At 40.7% G+C, this 20,269-nt stretch overlaps 2 protein-coding genes across 5 annotated transcripts in view; both read right to left on the bottom strand.

Annotated features, from left to right (window-relative positions):
* PPP4R2 (protein phosphatase 4 regulatory subunit 2) overlaps positions 1-10,067 on the bottom strand; it is a 33,731-nt gene extending 23,664 nt beyond the window's left edge. For all 3 annotated transcript variants that reach the window (XM_067303502.1, XM_067303503.1, XM_067303504.1), the window contains exons 1-2: positions 9,970-10,067; positions 9,271-9,352 (exon numbers count right to left, since the gene is read on the bottom strand). In XM_067303502.1, coding sequence (XP_067159603.1) covers positions 9,271-9,352; positions 9,970-10,003 — 116 coding nt within the window. In that variant the 5' untranslated portion in view covers positions 10,004-10,067. The remainder of the gene's footprint in view (positions 1-9,270; positions 9,353-9,969) is intronic.
* Positions 10,068-15,383: 5,316 nt separating this feature from the next.
* Positions 15,384-20,269, bottom strand: part of GXYLT2 (glucoside xylosyltransferase 2) — a 31,117-nt gene continuing 26,231 nt past the window's right edge. The window contains exons 8-9 of one of the 2 annotated variants that reach the window (XR_010885405.1): positions 18,750-19,503; positions 15,384-16,606 (exon numbers count right to left, since the gene is read on the bottom strand). The gene's annotated coding sequence lies outside the window, so the exon portion shown is untranslated. Of the gene's footprint in view, positions 16,607-16,838; positions 19,504-20,269 lie in introns of those variants that run through there. The other variant, XM_067303499.1, reaches the window with a different exon arrangement.

Genomic DNA, 20,269 nt, shown 5'->3' with positions numbered 1-20,269 from the left:
ATCAACTCGTAGTAATCACTGTGTACAGAAACTGTTTTCTCAGTCCACGTCTGTCTCACTTCTGTAGAATGCATTTTCAAGACAGGGACCAGATTACTATACATTTCTACAGCACTTCATACAACAACACATGGATCCAGTTATTTATTATTGCAACAAACTAGGAATACTTTTTTCAAAGAGAGGCATGATTTCAGTGATCATATTCTTCAAGTTAAGTTGTTAGGTGTTCTTAAAATCTTTAAGCTTCAATTAAAAGGACATTCACTTCAACCCTATAAACAATACCACTTCAGCCACTAGCACAAAAAGCTGGTGCCATGGGGGAGGGTAATCTGACTCGCACAAGTTACAATCAAATAAGCCCAAGAACATCTACATGTAACTGCTTTTCCACAGGTAACTGTAGCTGCATGTGAACAGTACTATCCAAACAAATCATCAACAGCAGATAACCATATGTGTGCATCAAAATACCTCCCAAGAACCACTTATACAGTATTCCAGATCTGCCTTAACATGATCAGACATTTTGTTGAAATTTTGACAACTGTATTTACTTCAGCTCTAACAATTCTGTGAATTATTCTTCGCTTTTATTTATTTCCATTTCAAATAAAATTTCACAGATCAGTGTTCACTAAAACATGTTTCAAGACTACTGCTATGTACTGTACAATTCCGCAGGAATTCCATAGCACAATTCAGACTGCATCCTATGCTAGAGATATTTCACAGGAAAATAATCCCTTAGGCAAAGATGCAACATAATTCTATAATACTCTGGAGATGGTGAAGGGAGAATATAAAAACATTAAATAGATGGAGCTTTGTCAGTAAACTTGTACAACAGAAGTCCATGAGTCAAAATTTAAGCAAGGTATTATGCAAAAAAATGCATATTTAAAAGTCTTGATTTGCATTTGTATTTACATAAGTTAAAATGACCCACCTCTATAGAAGCTGCCTCCTAAATAAAATCATTCTGAGTAACACAAAATTATGTTTTGATAATTGCATATAGAAATATATCACCTCTTCCACATACAGACTAAATTCCATTTATGTTCTAATACAGGGCACTGAAGTTGTTCCAGTATCATCAGTCTGCACAGAATACAGGGCGCTGAAGCTGCTCTACTAGTCTGCACGGAATAAGCTAATAAACAAACAAAAAATGCTGTAACTCATCTGGTGAGTATAGCTACCACTGTTAAATGACCAGTCTTGCAGAGACTCAGAAGTTACCTCAGGAGAGCAGTAGACCACACTGAGATAATACTGTCAGATCTTTATAAAACTGAGCAATAAAGCTGGGAAATCAAATAAAGTAAAAGGCACCCTGAGCAACTACTTTCAGATCTGAATTTACTCTGCACTGTGCTCCTATGCTTGTCAGTTCATACATAGTCCCACAAAAACAGATTTCACTCAAGTCGGTAAGCAGTACAACCAATATCAAGTGAAGAGGACTTCTATTAGTGATTCCTTCCAAAACCACAGACAAAAGCCACCCAGCTGGCTTCCACAAAAAGAATTTGTTCAGTTCGCACAAGCCGACCCTGGGCTAACAAGGTGTACCCAACCTCATTCTGAAACTGATACATAGGCATTAGGTGTTTCAGCATCTTCACACTCCCTACCACTTCCACAAAACCCAGCCAGGTGTGGTCTTCTCACCAAAGCATTAATCTATTGCTTCTGGACCTCAGCTGCTTCTGAATTCAGCTGCTTCTGAAATCATAAAACTGTCTTTGAGTATTATTCTTTCTGAACCAACGAGGTCTGCCAGATACATACCAGCTTTGCGGAGAGGCAGCTCAGGCATCAGTCTGGCTTATCCACAAACCCAGTAACCCTCCCACACACACACACACCATGATGACAGAGTTGACTGGATCAGACTACTTTGCACCTCCTTTCTTCAGGTTCCATTACCTTGCTCCCTTCCCCCAGCACGTGCTATCAGGCACAAACCTTCCCAAAGTCTGCAGAAGAGAAAGTGCAAGGCTCATCAATTCTCCTCATTTCATGGCCAAAACAGAAAGAAATTTCCTTGCTACTAGAAAGTGTAATATGGGGTGGAACAGCAGCCAGTCAAAGGTCTGGGAACGTATTTCAAATGAAATAGTAAGGAGCAAGGCCACTACTGGAACAGGAGACTTGAGGCCCACTAGAAAAGATAGGGAAAATACTGAGGCAGCAGCTACAGCTGTGAAGAAACACTATTAAGAAGCAAAGATAAGAACTGATAAAGACATTGAGGATGAGAGGAAATCCGATTAAGGAATGCAGAAGAAGCGAGGTTAATGAGTAGAAGGATGACAACAGAAGAAAATAAAGGTGATCGGTGAAAGCACATGTGACTATATTAACTGGTACAGAATAAATGAATAGTGGGGGGGTTCTGTGCAAAGTAGAGATGAACTGCCTGTAAGAAGACTAGCATGGCGTGCAGTGTGCTTATGAGAACACATGTAAAAACACTGAGACTGTGTACAGCACCAGGGAAGAAAGGTGTACTTCTAAATGAAAAATCTGTGGGCGCATACACTTAGTTACACTCACAGTTCAAATAGTCTGATTATGGCGAGAAGTTAGCATTGCTATAAGGATTTTGCCTTTTGTTTTTCCTTGCATTTGAGTTCTATTGAGTTTGTTAGGACCAGTTCATCATGCAAATTTTACAACGGTAGCTGAAGTCTGCCCTTTATACTGTAAAACCCACTCCCAACAGATAGGAAGTAGCAGCATTTCACATAAAACAGTACAGTAGTGTGCATTTCCGAAGGGAACAAGTGATTTCATCTACATCACAATGATTCCTCTGAAGTACTGGAACTGTGCATTTAACCCATTTAGAATTTTTATATCATCGGTATAAGAGCCAGGGAACTAAACCATCTTTTGAAAGACAAATGGTCAAGCTTTTCAATTGTGTTTCTTGTCCTTTGGAAGCATCAGTGGATTCTGAGACAGAAGACAAGATCAGAGAATTCCTCATTTGTAGATTAGGGGGAATGGGAGACAGCAGGAAACAATGCAAGGAAGTTTACTCACATCTCTCTTGTTTCAGATATGGAAATAAGAGAGGCCTACACTAACAAAGGCACACAGACTTCAGAAAATACAGACTCAGAAAATACCATCTTGGGTACTACAGCAGGAATTTGAGAATTTAGTTCGGTTGGGGTTTTTTTTAATCATATGAAATTATATTCCCCTACAAATTCTAAACATTTCTGGATAAGGACTTGCCTTCAAATCAGAATTGGTTCTGAGAACAAGAATTTCAAACGCTCGGTCAAAAAAAATGCTAGTGTACACATGTCAAGCAACAAAACTGGTAAGTCAAATAAAACCCCAAAACATTCTTCATAAAAATACAACTTCAATTTAAGCAAGGGAAATACATTAAAGGATACATGGCCACAAAAAATTACATATATTGTAACATAAGAAAAGAATTTACTATAAAGAAGGTCAGAATACATGCCTAAAACAATAATGCTTAGAATGGAAACTTGCATATACATACATTGCTACAATATTCACTGAAACCTTTCTTACAACTGACGACTACTTCCCTTCTGTAACAAAATTAAAGGCTGAACTGATCCAAGTTCAAAAACTGTGTTAAAAAAAAATCAGTAAGAAAAAACACTCACTTCTAACACAGGGCATGTAAAAGTATCGAAGTGCTTAAAATAGTTTTTTTTCTGTTATCTTTGAAAAAAACTACGGTTATATAACTTATACTTACAGTTATATAATTTACCAACAGCAAATCATGCCTGATCAACCTGACTGACTTCTGTGATGAAATTACTGGCTCTGTGGATAAGGGAAGATCAGTAAATGATGTTTAGCTTGACTTTAGCAAGGCATGCAGCACTGTCTCCCATAGCATCCTTGTAGCTAAGTTGAACAGCTACAGACTCAATAAACGGACTAAAACTCTGGACCACCAGGCTTATACGGCAGCAGTCAGTGGTTCGAAGTCTAACTGCAACTGGTTACAAAGAGTGTTGCTCAGAGTCAATACCAGAACTAATACCGTTTAACGTCATCAGCCTGACGATGGGACAGAACGCACCCTCAGCAAGTTCATCAGTGACACTAAACTGGTGGGAGCAGCTGATATGGAGGAGGGCAGCACTGTCATTCAGAGGGACCTCAATAAACTGAGGAAATGGGCTTCACGAAGTTCAACAAAAACAAATGCAAAGTCTTGCATCTGGATTGGAATAAGCCCATGCAACAGCACAGGCACTAGGGACAGGCAAGGTAACAGCTCTGCTGAAAAGGATCTGGGGCGCTGGTGGGTGACAAGCTGAACAGTCAGCAGCATGCCCTTGCAGCGACAAAGGCTAACTGCACACTGGGCTGCAGTTAGGTCAAGGAAAGTGATTATCCCCTTGTACTTGGTGCTTAAGAATCCATAACAGTAATACTGTGTCCAGTTTTGGGCCACACAATACAAGAGAGAGAAGAAGTGAGACTAGCAGAAGGCCACTAAGAGAGTTACAGAGCTGGAGCACACAACATAAGATAACCTAAGGATATAGGTCTTTTTTTGGAAAACAAAAGGCTAAGGTGGAGGAATCTAACTGCTTTCACCACTGAAGAGGTAACAGGATATAGAGATGATAGATCCAGACTCCCTTCGAAGGTGCACAAATGAGGGATAAGAGGCAGTGGTCCCAAGCTGCTGCAGGGAAAATGCCAACTGGTATAATGAAAACATTTTGCTCAGTGTGCGTGGGTAAGCAGAGAAACAGGGAGCCAAGAGAGGCTATGGATATTTTCAAAACAGCTGTACAAAGCCCTAAGCAACGTGATCAAACCTTGGAGTTAGCTCCACTTGAGCAGGGGGTTAGACAGGATGACCACCTGGACTCTCTTCCAACCTCTATTATTCTATGATGATTCTATAGATGCTCATATTTACTCTGCAGTCACATGTATTAAACCATTCCAAGATATTTTGCAAAGCATTATTTATTCTGGTCCTCAAGGAAACTAACAGATATACAACTTACAGCTTCAAGCTTAGAAGAGGTGCAAATTAATATCTCAGATCTTCTAGGGAAACTCTGAGGAAAGAATTTGACTACACAAAGAAAACAGAATATATTTTAATGGCTCTTTATATTACGTTTAGGACAAGAACTAGCATAACTACATTACGTCCTTGCCAGCATTCTCCTCTCGAGCCTAGAACTACTTTACAGTTAATCCTTTCTGCCTATACACTGGAGTCGCTATATTTGGGTAAAATCTTTACTACTTATTTCTGGATTCCTTCACTGTTAGTAATCACCTGTATTACAGCTTCCATTATAATAAGACATTAAGACTATATTTTATAGGTTACCTGCCCTGGGGCAGGAGTGGGGGAAATGCAGAGAGAATTGACCAGCACTTCTTTGGCAGCATTTATTTCCTAACTTTTATTTTCAACTTCGGAACCAAAGGAAAAATGTAGTAAAAAACAAATTGAATTTTCATGGTTAAGTACCCCAATAAATGGATTAGAAACATTTCTGCTACTGAAGGGGTAGACTGACTTCAAATTCAAGAGAATTTCCTAAAAGGTGAGAGAAACATATTTTAAATATGTGACAAACTTCACACCCATTCTTTGAGAATTCTCGGAAAGAAATTAACTTTTGCATTTCACTTCTACTATTGCAGTACTGTGACTTTTTTTGTATTGTCTCTTACAGCTGCTTCTACTTTAAAAAAAGTGGATTTTTTTAATGCAAAAAACAAGCATAAAAACATACCCCTGTTTCTGAAGAAGTCTTTTAGATAAAGTATTAAGACTGACAAATTTCATATCTGTTCACTTTACTCAGTTTTGCAAGTCATGCTGATTTTTTTATAATTTAGAGAAAAATGGGCTATAATGACTTTCTCTTACTATCCTGGGTCTCATCATGGAAATTCTATGTTAAAATCTTAGTAAAGTCAAGTCAATTGTGGAATATACCACCCCTTCAAAAAACAAGTTCCTAAGACTCAACACAAGATTAAAAAGGATTGAACCATAAACTTTAAATTTCACCTACGGCTAAGTCTTACCTTAGCAACTGTTAAGAATCAAAACTATTTCAAAGTAGTCAAGCAATTAGACTTCTGTTCACATACAATAAAGGAAGTTTAAATTAGCCTTTGTAAATGCAGGCCATAATCTTGCAAACAAGTGAATGGTTAACTTTACACAAGAAGATAGTCTTAAACTTCAAATAGATGGAGTTAACACACGCGGTTGCACGATCAGGCTTTTACTGCAAGGTACTGATAACACAACTAAGTTTATGCCGATAGCATAACCAAACCGGCAGCGTAAACGAAAGGGACATTTAATTACCAAAGATACACTCTGGAGACCACTGTCATGGTTGCAATGTTGGCTTACACAACTCTCACCCTTTGTTCCTCCCCTACACCACCTCTTCAGTTGTACTGGTTTGACACACAAGTTAACACGGATGCAGGAAGCTGGATCAATGTTCTGATTCTTGTTAAAGACTATCGTGCCAAGAAGAAAGCTACTCACAACCCTGAGCAGTTTTCTGCTCAAGGTTACCAAGCAGCTACATAAACAGTTGAACAAGCACAAGTGAAATAGGGACACGAGGACTGTGTTAGTCAAGACTGCTGCCAAGAGAAATAAATACTAGTAAAATTACAGCCTAACCTAAGCCTGCATGTACCTGTACATAACTTATTCAGATGAATAAGCACATTGAAACAAATGGAGACAGGGAGGTACACACTGGCCTTACATGAGACCATGCTTTCAATTTGTTAAGCAAGCTATGTATGTCATGCTCCTGTTTCTATGAGAACCTTAAAAATCATTTTAGTTGACTTCATTAGCACACCTTCAAACTAAGTTTTGTAATTGTTTATGACCTTTGCTGCAACTATGTCCTAAAGACAGATAAGGGGTAGAACACTAAATTTTAATCCAGAATGTAGACTACAGAATATAATCTAAACTCAGTATTTTACTTAATCATCATAGAACAGGTTAGAAAGCATACAGAATCCTCCTGAACACTACATAACTCCACAAGAAACAATAACTCACAGCAAAAATGCTTCATGTTCCACTTGTCCTTAGTTGCCTTGTCCCTCACTTACATGGGTACTTTTTGTTACTTTAGGAACAGGCTGTGACTGAATAAGGTCCATTGTTTTTCAATAAATAAGTCTGCAAACTGTGTAATTACTGCTGACTTAACCATCCATTTTTTCAAACTGAACTTCATAAAAATACTAATAAACATCACTGCAAACTATTATTTTGGATTGTCTTGGAACTAGAAGATGAAATCTATTTCTTACTGTTTTGGATTTCCTTTAAACAAAAGTTTTTCTTACATGAAAGGAAATAAAGAACGTTTAGTTTATTTTGAATTAATATGCATTTGGTAAGTTTGTGTACTTAGATACACTTTTAAAATATCACTACTACAGCAGTCTAGCCTGTATTCTAAAAAAAATACATTAAGTTCTTATAAATGCGTATTTCCTATCATGAATGCCTACCATGACATTTTGTTACCAGTCTCCTCCTGATATTTTCATATACAACACATTAGTAAAAATATCAGTGTATTAGATATGAAGAAATATAGACTATGATGGATAAAGGGAGGCAAAGTGATACTGAACAGTATTTCCATGTCTGATGATACTGGATATTTCAAACGTATATGCCTGACACTTTTTAAAAACAATTTAATGCAACTGTAAGGTCAGAGAATGTTGAAAAAAGCTACAGACCTTAAAAAAAAAAAAAAAAAAGCCAAAGAAAGCCCTGAAAACATAAGGCTAGGGCCTGCATGAAGTTCCAGATGATAGATTTGAGTTCAGGACTAAGCAATAGTTTGCAATAATCAAATTAAAAAAAAATAGATTTTCCAAATGGAAATAAAAACAAGAGTTTATTCAGAGCATATAACCATATTCAAGTTTTACACGGGGAAGAATTTTCTTAAGAAGTCACCCCTATACCATCACTTTTAAAAATTGCTTTGGAATATATATAACAGTGGCATAAACAAGAAAAACAGCCTTAAGAAATATTTCAGAACAGGAAAAATATTTTAAACATACTACACAAACAAAACCACCACCTTAGGCCCACACTAAAATGAGTACTATTCCAGCATATTAAGCATTACAGCCGTATATTTTTCTGCTGAGCCAAAGCCTTCTATTCAAAGAGCAAAGTACATTTCAGAACTTGTTTTTCTTTCAGAGCCATTAATTCAAACAGTACTAGCAAGCTATTTAAAAAAAAAAAGAAAGAAAGAAAAAGGCAAAGACATCTCTTACAAGTGAGAGGGATTCTAGAAATCAGAACAAAGCCCCTGCAAATCACTAGTTGCTAATAAGACCCGGGTAAAAGCACGCATCTCTCGGTGAAGCCTGTCGCCTGGCACTAGGCCTCAAAAACAAGGAGACAGCCCGGGTGCCAGAAAGTGAGCCAAGCTGCAGCAAGGCACCCAGGGAAGCCTTTCCCCTTCCTGCCAAATAGTGTTCGCGCAAGGAAGTCACCCCCAGCAGCACCAGCCTCATCCTTGACAAGGAGCGCGGTAACCCCGCTCCCCGCAGCACCTGCGGGCCCAGATCCCTCCGGCCATCCACGAAAGGAAGCCCAAGAGAAGCGAAACACAAGTACTGGGGGGGGGGGGCAGCTGAAAAAAAAGGGGCGACGACTGAAAGGCAGAGTGAGGAGTTTGCTCCCGCACCTCTCTGCGGAGAGCACCCACCTACGTGACTCTCCCCTCCTCGTGGAAAGCATCTAGATGCGCTCATCGCACGGCAAATTACACAGAGCCTGGAAAAACTGAGCCGAGCCATTCGTATCCCTGCGTAAACAACACTACCGCATGTTGCGCACAACAGACATTGCAACAATGTGCTAAACTTTCAGTTTAAAAAAAACCCTGCGTGTTACATAAAATGCAGAAAAAGCAACAGGTTTACTGTATTGAGCAGGATCAGTAAAACCCGACAGATAACCCCGAGCAAAGTCTACACACACACACACAAAAGTCTCCCCTATTAGAAAAAACTAATTCTATCCTCAAATGAAACTAATTACCCAAAGTTACACTGAGAACTAAGGCAAGACTACTTAGCTCATGGAATCATTCTACAGACAAAAAAAACCCCCAGGTATTACCTCATTCACTTAAAACATGGGAAACTTTATAACTAAAGAAGAACAAAAAAAGTCACACTTACATGGTCTCTCCAGTCTTAGCAACATGACAAAGAAACTGATCCAGTATTGGACACACTTCCTTCTTTCCTCTCTTCTCAAAATCTGTCGGTACGAGGAAGACACGAAAAGAAGGGGGAAAGACGAGAGGAGAGAGCAAAAATTCGTAGTCATTAAAGATCGCTTTGCTTCAGCTACGCGCACAGCTCCCGCAGAAACATTTTCACGCTTCCTCGGCCGTTCCCAAGAGCTCCACCAGCCCTCCAGCACTCGGCACTCCTCGCGTGGAGGAAACGACACGCACCCGAGCAGCAAAAAGTTGATTTGCAACTTCTTCCGAGCAGCCAGCGGAGAGCGAGAGCGGGAGCGAGCGGCGGGTTTCCTCGGGCTGCAGCCAGCGCGGCGAGGCGCCGCTAGCCGGGCCGGGGGGGCCGCGCCGCCGGGCGAGGGGGGCGGCGGGCAGGCCGCAGGCCCCACGGGGCAGGGGGCTGCCGGCCGGGGCGCCGGGGCCGGGGGCGCCACCCGCGGGGCTCGGCGCGCCGGGGCCCGGCTCGGTTCTCCCCCCACCACCACGCCGGAAAGCGCCGGGCCTCCCCCGCCCCACGGCGCGGCGCCCCCGCCTCAGCGTGTGGGGACGCGGCTCCCCCCCCCCCAACACACACACACACACACACACACACACACCGCCGCTGCCCCCCCTCCCCTCCCCTCCCCGGCGCCACCTTTCAGAGCCTCCTGCAGCCGCTCGACGTCCATGATCCGCCCGGGCGTCCCCCCGCGCCGCTCCGCGCCGCTCCCCTCCTCCTGCCCCCCCCCAGCCCGCGCAGCAAACGGGCTCCGGCCGCCGCGCACACACAGAGACCCCGGGCTCAGCAACCCTCCAACATGGCGCCCGGGCCGTCCCCGTGCGCGGCCCCGACAGCCCTCCCCTTCCCCCTCCCGCCGGGGGGGAGGCGGCGGCGCGCGGGGGGGCGGGGCCGCCGCGCGCGCCGGGCGGGGCGGGGCGGGGCGGGGCGGGGCGGCCGTTGCGGCCGCCTCAGGGGCCGCGGAGCGGGTTCCGCCCCGCCGTTCTTCTGAGGCGAGGCGGGGGGAGGGAGGGGGGCACCAAGCGAGACGCCCCTTCACACGCTCCCTTCTGCTCGCCAAGCCGAGAGGATGGGGGTGAGGTCCAGGCGGTCGCTCCCTTCTGGAAGAGACCGCGAATGAGCAAGGGGGGGAGCCCGGCAGGGTCGAGGGGGGTCGGGGCGAGGGAGACCCCCCAACGCGACTGGTTTCAGCCCGCCACGGATGCTTCAGCAGAACTGAGGGGCTGGTGGTGGTTGTTCCTGGAAGGAAATGGAAACACTCAAAACAAAAAAAATAAAACCCAAAGAGGTTGTAAATAAGGTAGCCAAATACCGATGCCAACTGTTATTCTAGGCATATGTGAGCTGGCGCATCTGCTGTAATTCACTATTAGCTGAAATCCTGACACAGACCTGGACGGTGGCCCAGGCGCCGTCGGAGGCAACCGCGTGCGCGCCCGCGGCCCTCCTGCCCCACGCACGGCGGAGCGGCCCCATCCCTGCGGCTCTCGGCCTCCCCTGCGAGTCCCGGATCCATCGTACCGCCTCGGAGGGGTCCCTAGAAAGGTAATAGCGCCTGTGGCTCTACTGACTTTGCTGCTCTCCCAAGTGCCAGCTCGACAACTTACTGAAAACCTCTGATACAGCTCCGTTGCTTGCAACTGCTGCTAATGTTGTAGCGGAATGATCAGCTTTGGAGACCACCGAAAATGGCTAAAAGACAACCTTGGCACCCGTGGCAAGCACGTCCTTTCTGCAGGCTGTCTTCTCTGGTTCCTCGTGGTGATTTTATCACATGGAAAATGATCCAGGCTGTGGAATTAATGGTCTGTGTTGGCATTTTCATCATACAGAAACCCCAACTTTCATATGGCTTCTAGAATCAAGACCTTTATGGTCTAGACCTTCTAGATCAAGATCCTTAGGGTCTCTGACCTTAGGAGGACTATACAATACTCACAGGAATATCTAAGGTTTCTTATTTACAGAGGAGCAGTACAAATCCCTTGTTCCATACTATTCTGTGTAAACCTTCCTTAACATGAACAAACCTTCTAAGAAACCTTTGTAAAGGCTGCGATAGGGCACAGAAATGCTCGCGGGAGAGGAGAGTGAATGAACCTCTGTGGTCCCCTCTCCCTATATCTGGTCAAAAGGAGGAGGGAAAAGAGAAGCAGCAGTTTACCAAACCAACCACATGAGATGGGCCCTGCTGTTCAAGGTACCTGGCAGGGCCAAATATGCACCATGGCTTGCTCTCATCTCCTAATAAAAGAGCAAGAGTGACACTTAAGACTGTTGAGACAATTTGTTACAGGATCCCACCTATGGGATTAAAGTAAATTGTTGCAGATCAGGTTAAACAAAAACTAAGGGAGGTAGAAACTGAGCTCAGGGTGACTGAAGCTTGTGCTGTGTTATTACAGGGAGTGTAGGGAAAGCGTCTCTTTCATACACTTCAAAAATACTTTAGAGCAGACACAGGTACCTCAGATTTAATGTTTTGATGCCCTCTCTGACTGAGTATTGAAAGTTTAGAAAGTCTGTGCTGCTACTTCCAAATGCTTTACAGAGGCATTGTCTGTTTTGTGCCATGGATCAATTCTCAGCTTTTTAAAAGCAAAATGGTATTCCCCATTGAACATGAAAAATCCCAATAACAATACTTAGGACTTGGCACTTTTACCATCTTGTACATTTTCTTGTGTTATGTATTCCCTTGCCGCGAGCCAGCATCACTAACCCTATTAAGCACGCAAAGGACCAGAGAGACAAAGATGATATGACTTGCTCCAACCCACAGGGGCAAAAAAAAAAAAAAAAAATCAGCGCATGAGGTGGAATTAATAAAAACTTAATGAATTTAGCTAACATTTTCTTCTGACAACTTTGCTCATCATAGAAATGTGCTGAAAGAACGAGTAACAGCAGAGTTAAGGCATATATTCTCAAGAGAAATGAATATTGAGTTGTTCCCTCTGAAGTTAGCCAAGGACACTTAACAGTTTTTATTAGTAGCTCCCTTGCCCTTGCAGCTCTGCTACCATGACTTTCCCCATCTCATGCCCTCTCTAGTATGCTTACCTTTCCAGGATTAGAAATCTCTACCAACTGAAACTGAATTAGTTTGCTTTTATACTTGGACAACAATCTACCCTCTACAGTATTAACAATATCCTCCCCCCAAACATCAGTGGGTACTCTTCACGGTGAAGAAGTGAAAAAATCTCTTCAAGAAAGGAGCCACACTGAGAAAAGACTTGCCAGAGGACAGGGGAAGGTTTCAAAGCAAACAGCAGTTATAGGGCTGAAAACAGAAGTGCCGAGGCCTGTAAGCAGATGCACTGGCAATAGAAAAGGAAAATACAATTCAGATTACAGGTTGCCTTATGTTCTTTTCCTCAGGTTCCACTTTATTGTTTTGAAAGAGGTATAAAAGTCCAGTTAAAGTAACAAAAAACTAGCTTACCTTTGTAACCTTCAGCAAAACAGAACTGTGGAGAACACAGGGCACAGCTTCTCTTAAATAACTTCTGTACCCCAGCAGGCTACATTTCCCCCAAGATACCACCTCAGCTCGCATGCACAGCACAGCTTGTTCTTTATAATAATTCTCAAAGGTGGTCACATGCCCTCAATTTTCAGCTCTTCCTGAGGAACTGCATTTCCCAGCATGACTGCTGTTAAAGAATCCCAACAGCCAAAACAAGCCTAGAGAGGCATAAACATACATTTTAAAGTCTAGTACAGTTACACAACCCACTTAAAAACCCCTGTGAGAGCAAATTCAATCTTCCTAAACAACATCCCATTCCATTTGCAGGTATCACCAAGAACACAATAAAGACCATAATTATCGTCAATTTGAAAAGCTGTGCTGCTAGCCTGTTCTGTTAAAACAGAAAAAAATTACAATTGTTCCCAAGATACCTAGAATTAATATTGAAAACTGGGACAACATAGCATTTCTTCAGTAAAAAAGCTAGTTGCAGAAGAGAAAGGAATATGTTTTTTTCTAAATTCCTGTACTACATTCTGTACCGAAATATAAAACTAATTCAACAGTTTGTAATAGAACAAAACACACTCATATAACCTTTTAATTAAGTACTTTAGAGCCATTTCTTTGCACTCAGAAAGCAGCAAGTGAGGTTCGAGTCTAAAGCTGTATTATGTGGTAGGTATGCTTGGGGCCCTGGTGCTCTCTGTACCTTTGTTATTTGCAAGTTATAAATCTAATTGGCACTGCTCTGTAACATAGATGCTGCTCTGAGGATAGGTAATGCCATTAGGGGCCACCACTCTCAGATCTTGTCTCTAGAAGCAAGATAGAGGTTAATATCATAATTTCTGCAGGATTTAACTGTTAGGGGAAGACCATCTCTGATTTCATTCCAATCTTTTTATTTCCTAGTTTGAGAAAAGTGGACTTATATCTTTTGAAGTGTAGCACTTATCACATTTGTAGTATATTAAATAAATTACTGCTGGGAATGGCATTGAAGGAAGAGCTTTATTTCAAAATGTGATAGAATTCACCACAAATAAACCATATACTAACATTGACTTTTCATTGTTTAGCAGCTTGTCTAATTCCTTCCTTTTGGTCAGAATAGATGGCAAATCTATCCTAAATCTAAATCTATTTTTACCAGGTAAGAATGACAGCATTTTATATTTTACACAGGTCTGGAAGTGGTGCATAAGGAAAACTGAACAATGGTGTTACGTCTGCCATTTTAACCCATAAATCCATTCAGTAAGCTTAATTGGATCACTGCCCTTTGTGGGATCATCCCTGCTTGCTTATTGTTAGCCAGACAAAGCCAAAGTTTTTGGAAGACAGACAAAATATTATGCGCTGGTTACAAGTATCTTAGTACTGGAAGAAAGTTTTAATTAAAATGACAAAATGCAAACATTTTATGAGATTGGGTCCTCTTCAGAATCATAAAAAAAGACAGATGACTGTATTTTCTGAGGATATTAGCAGATTGTGGAAAACTGTGCTAATTAAGATCTGGAAAAACCTGAATCTAATTTATGGAGAAGTTTTGGTTTTACAGTTCAATGTGCCTTCAAATCCTTGCATACACAGACACACTGGAAGTTGTCTATTTTTTTTCTTTGTTTATAACATCCTTCTTTTTGTTCTTTTAAGCCTTTGAGCCTGTGCTAAATACTGAATTGATTGTTTATATTTCACATGTTTTAAAATCAGTAGGGGACATTATGCTGCAAGCTGTTATGGAACATAATAGTATTTGTATATGAAAAAGCTACCCAGAGCAAGGCTGACCTCTGAATAGAACAGCAACCTATTCCTTTTGTAAATCAATCTTATGCACAGGAATTGAAAGAAATAAATCCAAATTATTTTTATTTGAAAACAGGAAACTGCCTTGCTCCAGAGCATACGTAGAGTTAGAGTGGAATAACTAGATCTGTGCAATAATTTGCCCATGTGGACAACCATTAAGCATTTACAGGATTACAGCTGAAAGCTTAGGAAAGCCTTTTGGCATAATCCAATATCATTACACTGGGAGGAACCCAAGATCCATGCAGATAGATTTATTTTGGCCTAAGTGAGTTTTTCAACTTAGGTTGCCTAGGAAAGTGTCTAAGATCAATAATGAAAGAATAATTTTTATACGGTACATTGATACAGAATGTGTACATAAATCTACTAGTGTAACTGTCCCTTTGCCCTGAAAAAGTATTTCAAAAAGAGAACAACCTTTGCCTTTAAAAATGGTACTCCCTAATTTACAGAAAATAACAAAGCCACATTCCCTGTCTTTTCTCCTCCTTCCCTCCTACCACAGGAGGAGGGAGAGGTAAGAGAAAATGCTTTCCATTTTTCAGTGTTCTATTTCCTCCCCCCACTACAGGAAAAAAAGACCACTTTTTCAAATAACATATTTGCAAAAGCTTATTGTTTTCAATGGGAAAGACATTCTTATTTAAATAATCTTTTGCCAAAAAAAGCAACCCAGTTTGAGCTGTGACATCAAGAGGTCATGCAAATTCAACCATGTGGATTAAATGAAAACTTTATTTTTTTTTGTGTGTGTGTGTGTTTCAGGGAAAATGTTTAAAAGATGTTTAGAAGATATACAAATAGCATCTACCTGTTTCTGAGAAAACTAGAACCATCTCCTCTGGAGCAGAAACAAGATAAAAACCACAATTATTTCTCTGGAAATAAAGCAAAGAAAGCACATGAATGACTTGTATGTTTGTGTGGTAACAAAGATTATTTCAAATATATTTTGGGATAAAGCTCAAGTTAGGAGAGGTTTTCATGTTTCAAACCCAATGTTCCCTCAACTAACTGAGAAATATTTCAATTCATAGCAATCCATATTTTCCTTCTGTTTTCAAAAGACAAACATTTAAATACAATCCTAGAATACAAAAAGCTTGTAGGTAGTTTCACCATTGATTTGTTGTGTGATCTCAGGCAAATGAGTTAGGCAATCATACCTGAATCTCTTCATAAATGAAAGAGAAATGATAATTACTCTTCTTTGTAAGGTGTGTGACACACCTCGTGATAAAGACACACAAAATGTGATCGTACTAAGTTTCCAGTGCTGCTTTTGGAGTACTTATTGAGAATCAACAATGAAAACAGCATATTAAGAAAGAAGCTGTGGTATTTTCGAACATATAACAACAGAACAATGAGAATTTGTTTTCCAATCCAGATTTTGTTTTTTTTCCACCAGAGGTTTTTAATTACAGTAGGCCAAGGAACTCTCATTCTTTTCATACCATACATCGCATACTGTTGACTTTTACATGTGTGAATATTCATTTCAGAGCAAGGATTCCCCTAGCTTCTTGCACTAAACTTACATAAAGCTTACTTTAGATTTATAATTTAGATTTCTTTCATAATTCTGCAAAGCATTTTTAATTAAAATTTTAAACATATTTTTGGAGGATTTTCCAGGAAAGCAGGACCAGGTGCGATAGCCTATATTAGTCCAGTTCTGCCTGATGCATTTGCTGTCACTTTTTTCTAGATTGTTCTAATTTCTGCTGGTATTTCAGGAATGTGCAAATGTAGAAGTTTGTGATTATGCTGTGTAATTTAGATGTTACTTCTGTATCTTGCTTCAGTAGCGATGCATATGAACATAACTCATATCAAATCAACGCTTGATCTGTGCTTCTCAGGTGTAAGATCAAGTAAGATGATAGAGATTTGTCCTACTACATCCTTCCAGTGGCAGCGGGGTCTTGGAGGGCAAGTTCATCCCACAGCGCTGGAAGGCCTTTAGCTCTGTAACCAAGAACAAAACCTGATTTTTGCGCTTTTGGACTATGAGGCTCTTAAAAGTTTCCACAGAAATACTGTAGATCTCACCCGGTTTGACCACAGCTCAATCAATTAGCTGATTAAAATGATGTAAGGTGCGATGCCTAGCAGTTACTTTTGCTTTCAGTAATGAAGCTCAGATTAGGTACCTAGAGATCTTTGACCTAACCTGACTTAAAGTAATTTCACTCATTGGCATATGACAGCAATTTGTATGATATTTCAACTCAGTTTGAACTAAAATTGATTAGCATGCTTTGAAAGAATCTGTAGCCATCCCATTTGATACCAAGCAAGCTAAACAGAGCAGAATAAGAATAGTGATCAGTAGCAAAAATGAGAACAATCCTATATTTCAAGAATCACTTTGATCTTCAGAAAATAAAGTTCCCACTTTTTATACAACATTTGATATGAATATACATCAAAGGATTTACAAAAGGAGGTTAGAAATTTTGGGGTTTTGTGTTTTGGGGGAGGGTTTATAGCTTCAGAGGCTTAAGCATGGTACAATAAAATGAATGGTTCAAAGACACAAAACATTTTAATGTCAGAGATGTTTGTTTTTTTTAAAAATACATTACCATACAAAGCCACTTCAAGACAAATCGTGACCCTCATCTTTGAGAAAGTGATTAAAAATGTGTAATGGGCTTTCAGGAGCTCTGAAAAACTTGAGTGTCGAAAGATCAGGATAGCTGAAGTGTAGTACCTTAAATCTAGAGAAGGCTGAAAGCATAGAAATTGTATCCGTGAGAGTGCTGGGTTTTCTTTGAAAGAGTACTTAAAAAAAAAAAAAGACTATTAGATTTGATAACATTCTAGGGTTTCCCTAAGTTAGCTACTAAGCCCTAAATTAACTCACATCAGGTCTCCACATATTTTCTCATATTACTCTGAGAGCCTATGGCAAGTCAGTGCCAGTGTGGTATTTACCACGGCTAACTTTTCCAAACCTTCCTTCCAGTATATCCCCAGGAAAGAAAGTTCTTTTAGACTATTGTACAAACAAAAAGATCATTCAGATTAAAAACAGACTTGTTTTTTCACCTGGAGCCTACAGCGTGAGGAAGCCAGCATGCAAAACAACCTGCCCCTCAGAGGAGCGGAGCAGAGCAGGAAGCAGATCCGTCTTTACAGTGCGCACCCTGAGAAGGCACCGGCTTCGCACAGTCAAATCGCCACGGCATGCAATAAGTTTGAGTCCAAAGGGTTTATCAACACAGTGTCAGTGTCTTTTTTATGGAAAGATACATTTCTGCAGGAACAGGTCAATTGATGAAACTTAAAAATAAATAAATAAATAGGGCCCAAGTCATTTCAGTGTCATTATTTCAGTAAGGCCAAAATATTTTAGTTCTGAGATAGTTACGCATTTTTGAAATATACTGAAGTATAGTTTGTACAAAACAACTTACCAATTATAGTATATTTATGGAAATCAGAATGTCAAAACAAAATATTTTACCTCAAAAGAAAATATTAACAAAATGTTTTTGTTAATCTTAAATGTGGATTCTCATTTTGTTGTCTCAATTTTCATTTCAAAGGAAGTGTTGACACCTTGTTTTTTATTGTGATCCAGAATGCAAGCAAAATGTCCAAACACTGCTATTTCTTTTGAAGCAGAAACAGCAATTCTTTATCTCACAGTAACTATGGTTCTTTGGGATGCTGCAGTCAGTATGGATCCCACTATCAAAATACATTTGCCTCGGGAGCACAATCTTGGAATGTTTCCAACATCTGCAGGGGCAACTCATGTACCTCTGCCTCTCCTGCGCCGTCCCATCTTTGGGTGGATACCTAGCAGCTATTTACTAGCATAATATTTGACTATACCTGATGGAAAGGAGCGACACATTCTCTGAAAGTGGGCTCCTTCATGGTTTTAGGTAGCTGTTATTTAGGAGAGGTTCCCTTCTTGAAGCAGTGGGAAAGAAGTGATTTGAAATTAAATGGTCATTAGTTGATGCTAAAGTTGATAAAGTGTCAAAATGTATTCACGTTAAAAGTCTCACATATTTTTTGGTTAGTGGTGCTTTATTCCCAATTCCAAATGTCACAGAACACACAGAGAAATTCTCTCTGCTAGGATCATACTTACGGGGATGAACATGACACGAGCTCCATTTGTACTCAGTGCTTCACGTGAACCCAATGAGGATGCCTCCTCGAGCCAGTCATGGTCATCGATGTGTGCATAGCAGGGGGGTTGGGGAGAAAGAGACTGTTCCAGTACCCAGGTTCCTCAGCTCTGGAAAACTGAGCTCCATGGCCTTGCTTCATTGAAAGTTTATTTGTTCAAAATAGGGCAGCTCCAACAAAAGAGATTTAGACTGAGGTAAAGAATCCAGCAGTATGGCAGTGAGGACCTGCGCGACGTCAAGGCTCTGGTCCCTTGCTCTGAATCACCAGCGACGGATGAATGCTGTTTGTTGTTCTGCCCATATTATTTTGGCCTATGCTGTATTTGGAAAAATCAATTTAAGTTCTGATTGAAGGTGTGTTTCCTAGTGAAAAAATCTTGGATCGGAACACTGCTGACCAGTTTGATTATGGAGCATGTAACCAAACACCACACAATTACACACCTTCCTGGCCAGAGATGAAGAAACACTGTACAGAGTACTATTGTTTTACAACTGGCTTTACCTTTTCTCATGAATATCAATGGGAGTTTTATTCCTGACTTCAAAGAGAGTGTGACTGAGTCCAACATACCATACAGTTGAGCAAGTGAGAAAACAATTTCATCACCAGGCAGACAACTGGTTTGGTTGAACAGACAGCTCCCAAACTTCGGTCTCGCAGAGGCGTGACAGGAAAGCCAAAGCCATTGCTGCGCTGACCACACAAGACTGTTAAAAAGACAAACTGAAACTAGAGAAGGAAGGAAGGGCACGGAAATAACGCTCAGTGACCAAATCCTCAAAGTACTGCATTAGATAATGGAGAAATAGTACAGGGCAAGGGTAAAAGGTAAAACTTTAGCTTCCTTTGAGACCAAGTTTTGTTTTCAGCCATGTCACCATAACAGAGCCAGAATTGGAGCATGGCCCATTAGCACTTTGAAGGAAGTTCAATGTATGTATTTGCTCTTTCAGTAACATATCCAATTTAATACTCTCTCACTATGGTAAAATGGTAAAAGAGAAATAGTAAGCCCATGTTTCTCTGCGCAGCGTAGACATGCTCCGCATAGAACAATACAGAGATGTTTCAAACAGTTTTGTGACAACTCAACCTCTCTCTACCTTACTTCACCAAAAGCCACACCAATGTTACTAAGTACCTGACCTTGCTCGTGGATCACTACACTGTATTGCGTTGTGTAGTGAAGATATTCTTTGTAAATGCAATATGAGGCTGACAGAAGCTAACATTTCCTCCAGGCCATGTCCTTGCACGTCTTTTACCTTGAACAGAAAAAAAAAACACCCCACAACATAACAAAGAATATAACAACCTCCCTAGAAGCTAATTTAAAAGCAAACTTCATTGAATTCAGGTGTCAACTGTATATAAAGTAACTAACTCTTCAAAAAGGACATGGAGGAAAATATTACACTTAAATGTTAACACGACTAGTACCAAATTTAAAAATTCTTACATTTAAAAGAAAAC

The sequence above is a fragment of the Apteryx mantelli genome, chromosome 12, assembly GCF_036417845.1.
Source record: "Apteryx mantelli isolate bAptMan1 chromosome 12, bAptMan1.hap1, whole genome shotgun sequence".
NCBI lineage: Eukaryota > Metazoa > Chordata > Aves > Apterygiformes > Apterygidae > Apteryx > Apteryx mantelli.
Note: the sequence above shows the minus strand (reverse complement) of the source record. Positions and strands in the feature narration are given on the sequence as shown.